The sequence below is a fragment of the Procambarus clarkii genome, chromosome 75 (assembly GCF_040958095.1).
Source record: "Procambarus clarkii isolate CNS0578487 chromosome 75, FALCON_Pclarkii_2.0, whole genome shotgun sequence".
In the NCBI taxonomy this organism is placed as follows: Eukaryota; Metazoa; Arthropoda; class Malacostraca; order Decapoda; family Cambaridae; genus Procambarus; species Procambarus clarkii.
In genome coordinates, this window is record NC_091224.1 from 26,437,810 (window position 1) to 26,453,556 (window position 15,747).

The following is a 15,747-nucleotide window of genomic DNA, read 5'->3' on the forward strand; positions in this document are numbered from 1 at the left end:
ATTAGAAATATTGCTGGAACAATGGTGGGTGTATTCAAGAGGCACTTTGATAAGTTCTTGCAAGAAGTGCTGGTGCAACCAGGTTGTAGTAGATATGTGGGCCTCCAGGCTGCTCCAAACAGCAGCCTGTTGGACCAAGTTATCAAAAGTCAAGCCTGGCCTCGGGCTGGGCTCAGGGAGTAGAAAAACTCCCTGAGCCTTTTCCAGGTATGCTCCAGATAGACTCCCTTCAGCAGCTTCCATAGTTGAACTCTGGTACCATTCCCACCAGTAGCTCCCATAGTCCAACTCTGATACTACTCCCTGCAGTAACTCCCATTGCAAGGAGTTGCTACTGCAACATGCCTGGATTGTACCTGGATGGGGTTCTGGGAGTTTTACTCCCCAAGCCCTGTCCCAGGGCCAGGCTTGACCTGTGGGAACCTGGTCCAACAGGCTGTTAATTGGAGCAGTCTGCAGGCCCACATATCCACCATAGCCCGGTTGGTCCGGCACTTCTTGCCGAAAACTATCCAGCCGTCACAACTGCAAGAAAAATGACAGGTTGGATAACAAGAAATTTTTCACACTAGAGATATTATACTGATGATGATACTTTTCAAGATGCTAGTGCTTCCTAGAGTGGAATACCACTGTAGAATGACAGCCCCTTTCAAAGCTGGAGAAATGTCTGACCTGGAGAGCGTGCAAAGATCCTTTACTGCTAGAATCCACTCGGTAAAACATCTAAACTTTTGGGACTGACTAAAGAGCCTAAATCTGTATTATCTTGAGCACAGGTGGGAGAGATACATAATACATGGTAATTTACACGTGGAAAATGGTAGAGGGGCTGGTCCCAAACCTGCATACAAAAATAACAGCACATGAGACCAGAAGGCATGGCAGGATGTGCAGAATACCCCTGTTGAAGAGTAGAGGTGCAACAGGTACTCTGAGAGAAAGACCTATCAACATCAGAGGCCCGAGACTGTTCAACACGCTTCCACTACACATAAGGGGCATAACTGGCAGACCCCTCACAGTGTTCAAGAGAGAACTTGACAAACACCTCCAAAGGATACCTGATCAACCAGGCTGTGACTCATACGTCAGGCTGCGAGCAGCCGCGTCCAACAGCCTGGTTGACCAGTCCAGCAACCAGGAGGCCTGGTCGACGACCGGGCCGCGGGGTTGCTGAGCCCCGAAATTACCTCAATGAAACCTCAAGGCAAGGTAGCTTTTACTTGAAGACTTCCACTTTTGTTCTAGCAATGTCACCTCTATTCTTCATTGCCTCTATTCTGCATTTCCTTCCATATTGTTCACTCCGGTATGTTGTTATTTTACTGTGGAAATTAGGGGTATTTTTTCCATGTATGTACATACCATATATTGCAGTACGTATTGTATAACTGCGAGATATTTTGTAGTACTGTATATATTGTATAGCTCACTGTAACATACCTTGATATGTACATATTGTATAACTGCAACATACCTTGTTGTACATAATGTATTACTCACTGCAACATAAAATATGTTGTATCGAAATTGCTGTTAGTTCAGTAGTAGCATAAGAATACATGCAAATTAGAATAACAGAATTCAATTTTTTGTATAAAGTTTTCGTGCCCAGCTTATTGGCATTAGCAGTGTCGCAAAAACTTTATTAAGGAGGGGAAGGGGAGATGTAACACCGTAAAGGTGTTTTGTATTTTAATATATACAGAGTACTGGAGTCACAGACAAGATTTCGAGAGGCACCAGGTTGGCGGCCCCTAGTTATTAAGAAACTCTCACCTCTAAGTGTTAATGACCACCAAGTGACCAAGGTCAGGTCACGGGAAGTTGATCTGGTCTCTGCTAATCCCATAATTGCAGGCGGCTAGCCGAGGGTGACCGTCAAACATGCCGCCAATTTAAGGTGTGTCTTGGTAAAGTGCCTGGGGCTATCTACTTGTGGGCGGAGTTAGCTAGTTGGTCACAAATATGCACCCAGGGTACTGTACACACGAGGAATAGACAGAAAGAGACAGAAGACAGGAGAACAGCCAGCAGAGCAGAAACCAGGTCAACTTCCCGCGATCTGACCTTGGTCACTTGGTGGTCATTAACACTTAGAGGTGAGAGTTTCTTAATAACTAGGGGCCGCCAACCTGGTGCCTCTCGAAATCTTGTCTGTGACTCCTGTACTATGTATATATTAAATACAAAACACCTTTACGGTGTTACAAGAAGACTATTTATCTTTCTCACCTGTGAAGATCATTTTGCAGCGACGCAGCGCGAGGTGATCGTGGAGCAGCTGCCAGATCTTATGGGGCTCAAGGCAGTGAACGTGAGCAATAAGGCTGGGTTCAATCCTTGTCGCAAGAACAATGGTGGCTGCTCTCACCTCTGTCTTAATAGACCCACCAACTACACCTGTGGCTGTCCTATTGGTATGCATTGCTTCAACAATTATCTTTACCATCTAATTGTTTATTGTATTTGCATATAGCTTATTTGTATAGATACTGTAACATTTATAGTAGTATAAAATATCCTAATTAGAGGGAAGACAGTTAAAAAAATTGTTAAATATAAATTGTCGAGCCTACTACTGTGGAAATAAACACTTCATTCACCTGGGGCCAGATTCACGAAGCAGTTATGCAAGCACTTATGAACCTGTACATCTTTTCTCAATCTTTGGCAGCTTTTTTTACAGTTATTAAATAGGTAATGAGCTCCAAAGCACCAGGAGGCTGTTTTTAACAACAATAACAACAATTGATTGGAAAGTTTTCATGCCTATAAACTGTTTGATAAATGTTACCAAAGCCGTCAAAGATTGAGGAAAGATGTACACATTCGTAAGTACTTGCGTAACTGCTTCATAAATCTGGCCACTAGGCACTAGGAGACTTGAACTACCACCTCACTTGAGGATGATTGAAGATTTATCCACTATTCTATGGACTGTTAAATGTATCTACCTGTTGATGATTTTGGGGACCAATGTTCCCATGGTTTGGTCTGACCAGGCCTCCTGGATGCTGGTCTGATCAACCAGGCTGTTCCATGTGGCTACTTGCAGCCTGATGTAGTTACTTTGTTTGGGCGTGAACCCACTCTTTGACTTTGGGCATGAAGGGGAGCCGGTCGGCCGAGCGGACAGCACGCGGGACTTGCGATCCTGTGGTCCTGGGTTCGATCCCAGGCGCCGGCGAGAAACAATGGGCAGAGTTTCTTTCACCCTATGCCCCTGTTACCTAGCAGTAAAATAGGTACCTGGGTGTTAGTCAGCTGTCACGGGCTGCTTCCTGGGAGTGGAGGCTTGGTCGTGGACCGGGCCGCGGGGACACTAAAAGCCCCGAAATCATCTCAAGATAACCTCAAGAAAGTTACAAAATTCGGTACAAGTCGTCACATCAACAATGGGTTCGAGATTGACCACAAATACAGTTTCTAAATTAAGCAACTGACACATGTGGAGAGCTAGTGTCACAATTGATATGTTTGTCCTGCACACCGCCCCCCCATCCAGTGGGCAGCGGTGGATAGGTTACAATCACTCAGTTACTACCTACAGTTACCAAACTGGGGATATTTGGCTATAGCCAAATATCCCCAGTTTGGATATTATAATACCAAATATTTGTCTGGTAGCAGATCATTTTGAATGAAATATTTACACATCGCTGGAACATTGGTTATAGAATTGTCTCCAAATTCACGTATCTTTTCGCACTCCATCACATAGTGACGGAGGGTGTGCGAATAATTTTGTTGACAGTTTACATTTGGTCAGGTCTACATCGGCAGATAATGAGAATTCCCAGAGATACTTGTAACCGAGTCTAAGCCGAGCAGTAGTAACATCTAGAAGTCTGCTGATTTTATTGGATGATCCATAGATGTGTGGCTCCTCTTGCATGATAGTATGATGGTAGATGAAATTACTGGTGTCAATTTCACTTTGCCTCAGATCTACAAGATCTGAGGCAAGGGTATGTATTATTTGGGCATGATAGTATATGACAGATCTGAGGCAAGGGTATGTATTATTTGGGCATGACAGTATATGACAGATCTGAGGCAAGGGTATGTATTATTTGGGCATGACAGTATATGACAGATCTGAGGCAAGGGGCAAGGGTTATGCAGACATTGTGATTCCATAAGTTTTGTGATCTTACTTCTTAGCACTCTCAAAGATTTTTATGATGTGCAATGTTAGAGCTGTTAGTCTATAGATTTTTGCATAAACGTTACTACCTCTTTTGGGAAGTGGTGCGATCTCTGCTGTTTCAAGCATATGAAGCATAACACAAGTATTTAGGCTCCATCTCCAAAAGATGTTTAGGGCCTGATTTTTTTCCTTCTCTCAATTTTTGCTGAATACAGAGTCAGCAGACGACACCACCACCTCCCTCCTTCCCTCCCTCACCAAGATTACTCCTCCCATCATACTACAAACATTGCTAATTCTCACCACAATGCTGCTATTATCAGAATCCTAGTCACTAAATCCTGTAAATGAATAATTTTCCACAAGTTTATTTTGTAAAGGAACATGAGAAATCATTTGAAGATTCTTAGAGTGCAGTGTGCTGTGGCTAGTGCTGTGAACATCTTGAACAGCATTGATTCACTGATATCTGAACATTGTACAGTCTTTATCACAGTCAGGGGTCTTCTGTAATACTATCATGCCCAAATAATACCAGTTACATATATATTTTGACATTTTTAGGTGATGCTGTGGTCACAAGCTGAACAGCAGTGCTGTTAACTCATGCTGTGTGCGCCAACCGTGGTTGCTCACTCGCTTGTCTTCCACGGCACTTAAGGCCATGTCATAGTGTGATCTAGAAATTGTGAGAGGCAGGAGTGGCCTGTTCTGGACCCATGTTGTCCAGTGTTATACAAATCTTGTGATTCCATGTGATTTGTAATCTTACTTCTCAGCACTCTTTAACAAAATTATGATATGTGAAGTTGGAGCTTATAGATTATAATTTTTTGCATCTGCTTTACAACCTCTTTTGTGAATGGTGTGATCTCTGCTGTCTTAAGTGTGTTAGGGATGACAACCGGTATCTAAATTGTGTCTCCAAAAGATGTTTAGGGCCTGTGATAGTGGTATTTTGCACTTTTTGATGACTAGAGTTCCATTAGTCTGGACCTGGTGCACAGTGCATAGGCATGGTGTCTCTGGCTGCTTCAACATCCAGTGGGGTTAGGGTGACATCTGTTATGTGGTTCAGTGTTGATGTCGCATTTGTGAAGAATTCATTTGGATCATTGATCTTCAATGTGTTCAGTTATTCATTGAAAACAGAATCATACTGAAGTGTCAGTATTCCACTCATTTCTTTGTTGTCATCTGTGAAAATTTATCATCCTTGAACAAGTCACAAATGTTTATCACCCTTGTGCAAGGACCCAATGCCAGATGTACTTCTTGTTCTTGTTTTTGCACACAAGAAAAAGTATTTCAGGTTTCTAACTACAGTACTGTATTGTATTTCACTTATGGCCTTTTGCTCGTGATATCTTTCCTGGAGATTATTGGATTCTTGCAACCTTAGCTCAGTCGTTTCTATTTCTCTACGTAGCCTTCTTTCTTGTTCTTGGCACAGTTAAGCGTTTAAGATGTTCCACAATTTGTTTTCGTCGCCTAAATAGAGAACGGCGTTCTCATTTTAGTTTGCATCTCTCTCTCCTTCGTGGTATGTGACTTGTGCACATTTCTAGTGCTAATGTGGCTATTTTCTCAAGGCCCTGGTTTAAGTTTGCATTCTCTAGCTGTCTTATAATTTATAGCTATACCTAATACAATTTATAGCCTGGAAAATGGTTATCATGATCTTAAGATGTAAGAATTGATTATGCTGCGGTTGAACTCGGTAGACTAGATACGCCTAACTTAAAAATTTACTTGGATGTTGTAATTGTTTGACAGGTTATGAACTCACTCAGAATGAGAAGGAGTGCGTTGTTCCTGAAGCCTTTCTGCTGTACACGAGGAAGGAGGACATCAGACGCATCTCCCTCCTCACCAGCCATAACGTTCCCATCCCTGTCACCGGCATCCAGCAGGCCATGTAAGTTCATCTGTCTGTATCTTTGCCAAATCGACACAAACATATAAATCGGATAACAACAACAGCGTATTCTACGTTGGCAAAAGTTAGGACGTCATTCAGAAACCTAAGTAAGGAGGCATTTAGAGCGCTTCACGCTGCCTACATAAGACCAGTCTTAGAGTATGCCACCCTATCGTGGAGCCCCTACCTAAAGAAACACATAAGAAAACTGGAAAAGGTTTGGAAATTTGTGATGAGTCTCTTGAGTTGCAATGGATGGGGTATGAGAGTGACTGAAGGAACTAAACCTAATGGCGCTAGAAAAAAGAAGGGAGTGGGGGAGATTTGATAGAAACACATAAAATACTTATGGGAATTGACAGAGTGAAAATAGACAATGTTCACGCTGAGTACCAACAGAACAAGGGGACAGGTGGAAACGCATACGAGTCATATTAAGCATGTTAGAATGTTTTCTTTTAGCATGAAAGTTGTAGGAAAGTTGTAAGAAAATGTCTTTCTTCATCCCTCTTTTACTTTTTCTGTGGTTAGGTAGCTCCAGGGAGCCAGAGGGGCTTTCCGCAGAAAACCATCATTGAATGTAATGAAATGCCATTTTCTGGGTGAGTCCAGGAGGTTCTCCGGCCACCCTCCCTCCAGTCGGTGGCATTCGCTTTTTGATATTCAGTCACTGAACTGGGGTTGGATTGCTGGCACAAGGGTCTTGGGCTGCCCCTTCTTCCTCCTGGTGAGGGGGAGCTGGGCAGACAGCGGTGCAGAAGCTGTGATGTCATGCTTGTTTTGCTTGTTTTCAGATTAGGGCGTTCTGCTTGATAGTTCAGCTTTTGGTAACAATTTTGAACCAGGTGGAGTTTTTTTTTGGGGGGGGGGATGCCTACCTTTCTGGGTGCCTAACCCGATCGATGGCAGACGTAGAAGGCTTCCAGCCACATGGAGGTTTCTATAGACCATTGCTCCTTGTGCCTCTCCGAGGGAGCCAGGTTCTGACTCATGGTCTGTGATAGGCAAGCACTCCAATCAATTTGACTGATGCCTCGGTTTAATACATACATATCAGCCTGGTAAGCTCCAGTGAGCCTCCAGGACTCGCCCAGAAAATGGAGCGTCATTATATTCAATGCTGATTTTTTCTACGGACTGATGCCCTCTCAACCCACAAAAGAGGAAAAAGGGGTAATGCTAATGTACAAATATGTCTATACTGTTCTTTATTTTCAGGTCCATTGACTTTGACAGTGTTGATAATCGACTGTACTGGACGGATATCAGGGTGAAGTCCATCTCTCGTGCCTTTATGAATGGCTCCCAAATGGAGCCTGTTATAGAGCTTGGACTTTCTTTTCCTGAAGGCATGGCTGTTGATTGGCTAGCTCGCAACATTTATTGGGCAGACATGGGAAACAACAGGTAACCCTTCAATTAAAGATTGTAATACAGTAATTACTGAAATATAAGTTGTGTGTGTCTTATAATACAAAATTAGTAAACAGTTAAAATTACTAATAGTTATGTTATTTTAGGTCTTAGGTTAATCTAATGATTTTGACAAGGAGTCTTGAATCTACATCTTATTCTTACCTTTTATCCTATTCTTACCTTTGATCCGATTTTTACCTCTCATCTTACTGACTTTTTCTTTTATACCATCTTGCATCTCATTTTCCTGCCTTATTTATCTCTTCCACTCTCTATTACCTGACTTGATAATGGTTTAGGATGGACCGAAACGTTGTCGTCTCTTAATTTTGTGACGTGTGGCTTGGTGTCATATCTTGAGCCACATTATTGTGACTCATCACCAGCATGTGTAGGAAGTGTTGTAATGCTGCTCGTGTGATCTGCGACATTTGACCATCAACACATCAATAGCAAATGTTCAGTGAGGACATCCTGTGTGCATTTTCTTCGATGCCTTTAAAATCTTGAATTCCATGCCAGGTTCAAGCACAGTATCCAATCTGTATTTCATGTTGTCTCTTCGCGTATTTAAAGACTCGTGAAGGTTTACAGTAATGGGAGCTTTATGCAAAAGAAGAACAGTTTAGCAGACACAGAATAAAGCACTTGCAACTTGTTGGCTCTGAATGATAATGTGCAAAAAGAATGTGAATTGAACTCAGCAAGTTAATATGGGGAAAAGGGAGAAAGAAAGAAACAAGCAAAGATAAACCAGACACAAAGTAGGAACAGAAATGGTAGGAAGTAATTTGTGGAGGTATTGTGGAGATGGAGAAAACTGGTCATGATATTTAGCAGTGGTGTAGTTGAAGAAACAGGATCATTGGCTGGCAAGGAATCTGTTTATTCTCTTTTCTTTGATGTAACTCAATTGAGTGTACTGTACTGGAGTGTACTGTTGTGTACTTGAGGATGCTGAGCAAGCAGATATCACATTAGTACAACTAACATTTAAGTGTTAGCCTGCATGGATTCATGGTTTGGGAATGTGGGAGATAGGTATGTCTCTGGTTTTATAAAGGAACAGCATTGAATGTAATGAAACTCCTCTTCCTAGTTGAGCCTTGGTGGCTTTATGAAGCTCTCACCGAGATTGTTAGTATCTACTAAGCCACATCAGTCACGGGAGTTGTTTGGCTTGCTGGGAACCAGAGCCAGAATCTGCCCCCTCCTCCCCATCTCTGAGAGATTCAGAAAACACGTAACACTTCACCACCTGACTGTGAATGCATCCAGAAAGTCAGCAAAGCATTACAGACAAGGTTACACATTACATGTGCAAGGCTCACCGGAACTGAGGTGTTAACAATTGCCTAACATTACAAACAAGTCAAACAAAATCATCGAATCACTCAAATTTAGCTTGAATCCCTAATTCTGTACTGTTCCACCAAACTACCTCCAGGGGTGGACATGGAACCCCCAGTTCTCAGCCAACTCCAAGTCAATTCTGGATCAGATAAACCCCAAACCACCAACTACCTGGAAGGGAGGGTGTTAGAGAGCCACTGGTGCTTCACCAGGAAGCAGCATTTCATTACATTCAATGCTGGTTTTCTGGAGGAGCCCCCTTGATCGCCCGATGAACGGGTGCAGTAGTACCTGGTTACGGCTTTGTGTCGTTACCTGCGCTCCTCGGCTTCGGTGGCTGGGGATGCACGTTGGGTTGATCCGATTTCCCTCGTTCCCTGTTCCAGGGCTAGGGTCTTCCAGGTTGTCTGCAGGGTTAAATCTAATGCAGCCTGAATTCTACCCTCATGCCCATGATGATTGGATGTTTGCAGCTCTGGCTGCTGTGTTTGAGAACATGTCTTGGGCTGACATTCATGGACCAGGGATTTTGGAGGTAGAACAGGGTCCTGGTCACGTGTTATGTCGTGAACGTTTCTGGCCTTCAGCGGTCTTGTGTGTGGCCTTGGGCCGTCGGTTGCAGCCAGTTGTCCTGTCTTCGTCATCAGTCATGTGGTGCAACTGCTTCCTGGGTAAGTCCCTCCTTTACTTATCTTTGGGTAGCTAGCTCCAGGAAGCCGACGGGGCTTCCCTCGGAAAACCAGCATTGAATGTAATGAAACTCCATTTAATGGGTGAGCACTGGAGGCTCCCTGGCACCCTCCCTCCCTCCAGTTGGCGGTTTTCTTCCATTTGCTCAGTCTTCAGACTAGTGGGCAGACGGCCGGCGCTCGGTGGGGACTGGAGGGGTCCCTTTGAGGGGGGGGGGAACGAGCGGCGTCTCAGGTTGATGACGATTTGCTTGTTTCCTTTTGGGGGGGGGGGAGGGAAGAGTTTCTAGCCTGTTTTGGTCTCAGGTTGCAATTTTCTACCAGTTGGGGTCTGTTTTGGGGGTCCTGCCTTTCTAGGTGCCCAACCTTGGTCAATGGCAGACATGAATGTACAGTACTCCCAAACAGTGGAGAGTTCATAGCCCATTGCTCCCTTCACCTCTGAGGGAACCATGTTCTGGCTAGTGGTTCCCGGTAGGCAAGACAACTCCTTATGACTGAAGTCCCAGACTATTATTATAGCTAATAATAGTGGTTATTATTATAGCTAATATTATAGCTAGTGGTTCCCGGTCCAATAGCTACAGGGAGCCTCCGTGGCTCAACCACAAAATGGCGTTTCGTTACATTTAATGATTTTTTTTTAATTTTAGGTCTAGTATTTAAATTTGCAATAATTGTTTTTTTGTCTCACTCTTAACTATGTATTTATCCAGCTTTGATATTCATTTGTTTTTGCAGGATTGAAGTTGCAAGATTAAATGGAACATCTAGACGAGTTCTTCTGTGGCAGAACATCGCTAGTCCCAAATCTCTGGCACTTGATCCGGGTCAGGGCTACATGTACTGGTAAGAGAAAATTAGCACTTTCACTCGTTAATGGCGCAGTATGGCATCAAAAGTTTAGTAGACGAACGTGCGGTAACGATGTAACATGGCGTTAAAAATTTTAAAATTTGGCCTGCTTTCGGCTTGGCTGCGGGAGGGGCACGCCACGGTTTTGGGATTATATGCATATACTGCTATAGGGAATTTCATTGCGAACACATTGAAAACAAAATGAAAGACTTAGGACGAGGTGACAAAGTTGAAAAGAGTATACACATTTTATTGCTCTTGAGCACTCACCGGTAACCCGGTCACTTTCTCTGTTTGCTGTGGGTGGTACGCCGCGCTTTTGGACTTTATATGCATATACGTCTGTAGGGAATTCTGCTGCAAACACATTGATGCCAAAATGAAAGACCTAGGACGAGAATTGATGTGACAAAATTGGAAAGAGTAAAAACCAACATTCAAAAACCGCTCGCTCCCGTGGAATGTGCGGCGCACCTTGAGGTGGTCTGGCGCTCGCTCGCCCGGCGAGCGAAAGTGTTAACCCTTAAATTGCGCGTCGCATCATATGATGCTTTGACCGACTTGCAGTAAATTGCGCATCGCATCATATGATGATTTGGAGTACTACGCAAGATTTAAACGGCCCGCGAATACACGGGGTTCACCACACCTTCATCAGGGCTCTTGTAAACAGACGCCATTTAAAAAAAAAATCGTGGGCCAAATTCCCGGGTGTTAAGGGCCGCAGTACTGAGTGAGCCACCAAGCCTGACGCACGCAGCATGAGCTCACAGCACTGCTGTTCAGCTTGTGACCACAGCATTGCCTAAAAATGCCATAATATACTTGTTCATGCTATTATGTAGCGATGATATTATTAGAGACGACCCCTGACTGTGATAAAACTGACAGGGTTCTGATAATAGCAGGATTGTGGTGATATTTAGCACTGTGCTTCATGGAGGGAGGAGTAATGCTGTGGGAGGGAGGGTTGTGGTGTCGTCTTCTGACTGTGTGTGGCCACCTTTTATTGACTGCACTCAGCATACCAGCTTAGTGGTTCGCTATGGTGAACACAAATGTAGATACTTATATATAACGTGTGTATAGAGGGTATAAACAGCAAGAGTAGGAGGTTGGGAGCCGCCATTGTGGTGAGGGTGGTGGCGTCGTCTGCACGATTTATCATGTTGTTTCCTGGTGACCACGATGGTCTTTGGGCACCATACCAGTTTACTTGTACAAGTATGGTGAATAAAACAGGTAGATATTTATATATAATGTGTATATATAGCGTAATAACACCACAAACAGTATTGTTGGAGGAGAAATATTAGTGCGTCTGGCCTTGAGGTCGGTAGCCATCAGCTGACTGTGTGAGTAGCTACGTTTGTGCCTTTACTCACCATACAAGCTTAGATGCACAGTTATGGTGATCAAAACATGTAAATACTTATATATAACGTCTGTATATAAAAGCAAAAACAGTATGGTGGGTGGAGAATGGTGGCAAGTCAAGTCAAGTCAGGTGAGGTGAGGGAGGGAAGGAGTGGCAGCCAGTGGCGGACTGCCACTGGCTGCCACTCAGCATACCAACTTAGTGGCTCCTTATGGTGAACACGAATGCAGATACAAATATATAGCGTCTGTATATAGTGAATAAAAGCAAAAACAGTATTGTGGGAGGAGAATGAGGGTGAGTCAGGTGACTTGAGGGAGGGAGGGAGGAAGTAGCAGCCAGTGGGGGGCTGCCACTGCTACTGCCACTCAGCATGCCAACTTAGTGGTTCGTTATGGTGAGCACGAATGTAGATACTTATATATAACGTCTGTATATAGTGAATAAAAGCAAAAATAGTATTGTGGGAGGAGAATGTGGGCGAATGAGGTGTTGAGGGAGGGAGGGAGGGAGGGAGTGAGTGGCTGGCTGGTACACGGCGGTCACTCCTCGTTACTTTTTTACTCATAATAGCAACTTAGTGGTTTGTTATAGTGAACAAAACATGCAGATACTTATATATAACCTGTGTATATAGTGTAATAACCGACAAAGTATTTGTTCACTGTTTGATGAACATAATTGAATCAACAATATGCACACCATATTTTTGAGTACAGCAATGATTCACTCATTTTATTATATAAATATATCACACTACACACTATTGAATAATATTACAGCAAAAAACTATGAAAAATCAATCAGAGACATTGAAATAATTAGGTAATTATATCTTTGTGGCAACTCCGGCCTGACAGCGGGCGAGCAATAGACCGCCTGGGACGCACGCTGAGTCAGCGCCTATAATTTGCCAGACTTCCCCGCCCTATAGCGGGCAATATATGCCACTTACGATTTTTTTATTATTTTTCCCATGACCAGTGAACACAAATTAGCAGGTTAGGAAGATTTTTTATTTTTTTATTTTTTTGTATGCGCCTGTGGTGTCAAATAGTATATAGCCATGCGCCATTTAAGGGTTAAAGTGGGCATAACTATTTCAAGAGGGAACTTTGCAAATTCTCTTGTCGTTATTTTGAGGTGGATTTAACCCTTAGCTGCGCATGGCGTATACATATGTCATGAGTAACATGCCCCACGGTGCACATAGTGTATATATACGCTATAGAGTGCCAGGCATGATTCAAATGGCCCGCGGCTACACGGGGTTCACATTAGCTTCCTCAGGGCTCTTGTAAACAGACGCCATGTTTAAAAAAAATTGTGGGCAATATTCTCCGGTGTGAGAGCCACAGTACTGTGGGAGCAACCGAGGGTGGTACACGCAGCTAACAGCATTGCTGTTCAGCTTGTGACCACAGCATCATCTAAAAATGTCAAAATAAGTATATAGCTGCTATTATTTAGCGATGACAGTATTACAGATGACCCCTGACTGTGATAAAAATGACCAGGGTTGTGATAATAGCAGGATTGTTGTGATTAGTGCTGTGGAAGGAGTGATGCTGAGGGCATCATTTTTTATGCCCTTTATACTTTAGTAGTATAAAGTACGCCTACGCGTGTTCGTTTTGCTTTTTTCGAGGGACACGCATTGGCATACCTGTTTTTCGTCACAGTTTCGAGGGACACACGTAGGCGTACCTGTTTTTCATCACAGTTTTGAGGGACACGCGTTTGCGTACCTGTTTTTCGTTACCCCAGCTGGTGATTGCCTTGTAGTCCATAAAATTTTTCCCAAGGGGATTAAAAGGACCCTTGTAGTCATACATGTTTTTTGTCACCTCAGTGACCGCATTTTTAATTATTTTATTTTACTTTGTATTTACTTTACACTGACTTGTATTTAATGTGATTTTTTTTTTTTACTATGCAAACATAAAACACAGTTGGTAATTCACCATTATTATAAGATTTGGTTGTGTGTAGTTGACAGCAACTTGAAAGATTTTTTGAAATACAGTACAGCTGAAAATGTAGCTAATGCTAATGCTAATGGCAATACAGGCAATATTGAAAATGTGTTCAGTGCCCTTAAAGTAATGAAATTATTTACTTTCTAGGTCAGAATGGGGAGATGAGCCAAGCATATCGCATGCCCATCTGGACGCCTCGCAGCCATCTCCAATTGTCACAAAGATGGGCCGTGCAAATGGCCTCACTATCGACTTCAAAGATAGTCGCCTGTACTGGACAGATATTGACAATTTCTTGATAGAAAGCAGTGATTTAAATGGACGTAACAGGGAGGTAGGTCAACCTCTTGAATCTGAAAGAACTTGCATGACATCCATTGCTGTGTCATTAGTGACCCCCCCTCCCTCCCATCACTATGCTCTTATTGACCCCCCGTCACTACATTTATGGTGACCTTATGGTAACCCCCCCCCCCCTCCCATCACTATGCTCTTGGTGACCCTATTACTGTATTGTTGGTTACCCCCCATCACTTGTTTGTAATTACCTAAATGTGTAATTACCTAAGTGTAGTTACAGGATGAGAGCTACGCTCGTGGTGTCCCGTCTTCCCAGCACTCTTTGTCATATAACGCTTTGAAACTACTGACGGTCTTGGCCTCCACCACCTTCTCACCTAACTTGTTCTAACCGTCTACCACTCTGTTTGTGAAAGTGAATTTTCTTATTTTTCTTCAGCATCTGTGTTTAGTTATTATAAATCTATGACATTTTGTTCTTGAAGTTCCAGGTCTCGGGAAATCTTCCCTATCAATTTATCAATTCCTGTTACTATTTTGTACGTAGTGACCATATCACCTCTTTTTCGTTTGTCTTCTAGTTTTTGCATATTTAATCACTAACCTCTCCTCGTAACTCTTGTCCATCAGTTCTGGGAGCCAATTTGTGGCATGTCTTTGCACCTTTTCCAGTCTTTAGATATGGGCACCATACAACCGCTGCATATTCCAGCTTTGGTCTAACAAAAGTCGTGAACAATTTCTTTAGTATTTCGCCAACATGTATTTTTAACAGGAATTCTGAAGTTTGAAAGAGTAGCATAGGCCCCTCACACCATCTATGCTACTTGTATAGTATACATCTATGCTACTTGTATACTTGGATCACTTCTTAATGAGATCCTCAGGTGATAGATTTCTATCTAGAACCATACCTAGATCTCTCTCTTTATCAGAATTCTTTAAAGATTTCTCACAATCTATAGGTTGTGTGGGGGGGGGGGGGTCTATGTTCTCCTATTCCACATTCCATAACATCGCATTTATTTACATTAAATTCCATTTGCCAAGTGTTGCTCCATATACTTATTTTGTCCAGGTCTTCTTGAAGGGTATGACAATCATCTAAGTTACTTGTCTTCCCTATTATCTTAGCATCATCAGCAAACATGTTCATATAATTCTGTATTCCATCTGGTAGATCGTTTATGTAGACAATAAATATTACCGATGCAAGAACTGAACCCTGTGGTACTCCGCTTGTGATATTTCTCCAGTCCGATACACTTCCTCTTATTACTGCTCTCATTTTTCTATCAGTCAGAAAATTTTTCATCCATGTTAGCAGCTTACCTGTCACCCCTCCAATGTGTTCCAGTTTCCAGAACAACCTCTTATGTGGAACTTTGTCGAAAGCCTTTTGTAAGTCCAGATAGATGGAGTCGACCCAACCATCTCTTTCTGGTAAAATCTCTGTGGCTCGATCATAGAAGCTGAGTAAATTTGTTACTCAGGCTTTTTCAGATCGAAAACCATACGGACAATCTGATATTATATCGTTTGTCTCCAGGTGTTCTACCCATTTAGTTTTATTTTTCCAATATTTTGACTATTACACTTGTCAATGATACAGGTCAGTTTTTGAGGGGGTCTTCCCTGCTGCCACTTTTGTAGCTTGGAACTATATCAGCCTTTTTCCACATGTCTGCTACGATTTC

General features: G+C 42.9%; 1 protein-coding gene across 3 annotated transcripts in view; it reads left to right on the plus strand.

The window, feature by feature from the left end:
• arr (low-density lipoprotein receptor-related protein 6) overlaps positions 1 to 15,747 on the plus strand; it is a 125,484-nt gene that overhangs the window by 54,038 nt on the left and 55,699 nt on the right. For all 3 annotated transcript variants that reach the window (XM_069313409.1, XM_069313408.1, XM_045764209.2), the window contains exons 12-16: positions 2,259 to 2,423; positions 5,933 to 6,074; positions 7,296 to 7,484; positions 10,277 to 10,384; positions 13,898 to 14,084. In XM_069313409.1, coding sequence (XP_069169510.1) covers positions 2,259 to 2,423; positions 5,933 to 6,074; positions 7,296 to 7,484; positions 10,277 to 10,384; positions 13,898 to 14,084 — 791 coding nt within the window. The remainder of the gene's footprint in view (positions 1 to 2,258; positions 2,424 to 5,932; positions 6,075 to 7,295; positions 7,485 to 10,276; positions 10,385 to 13,897; positions 14,085 to 15,747) is intronic.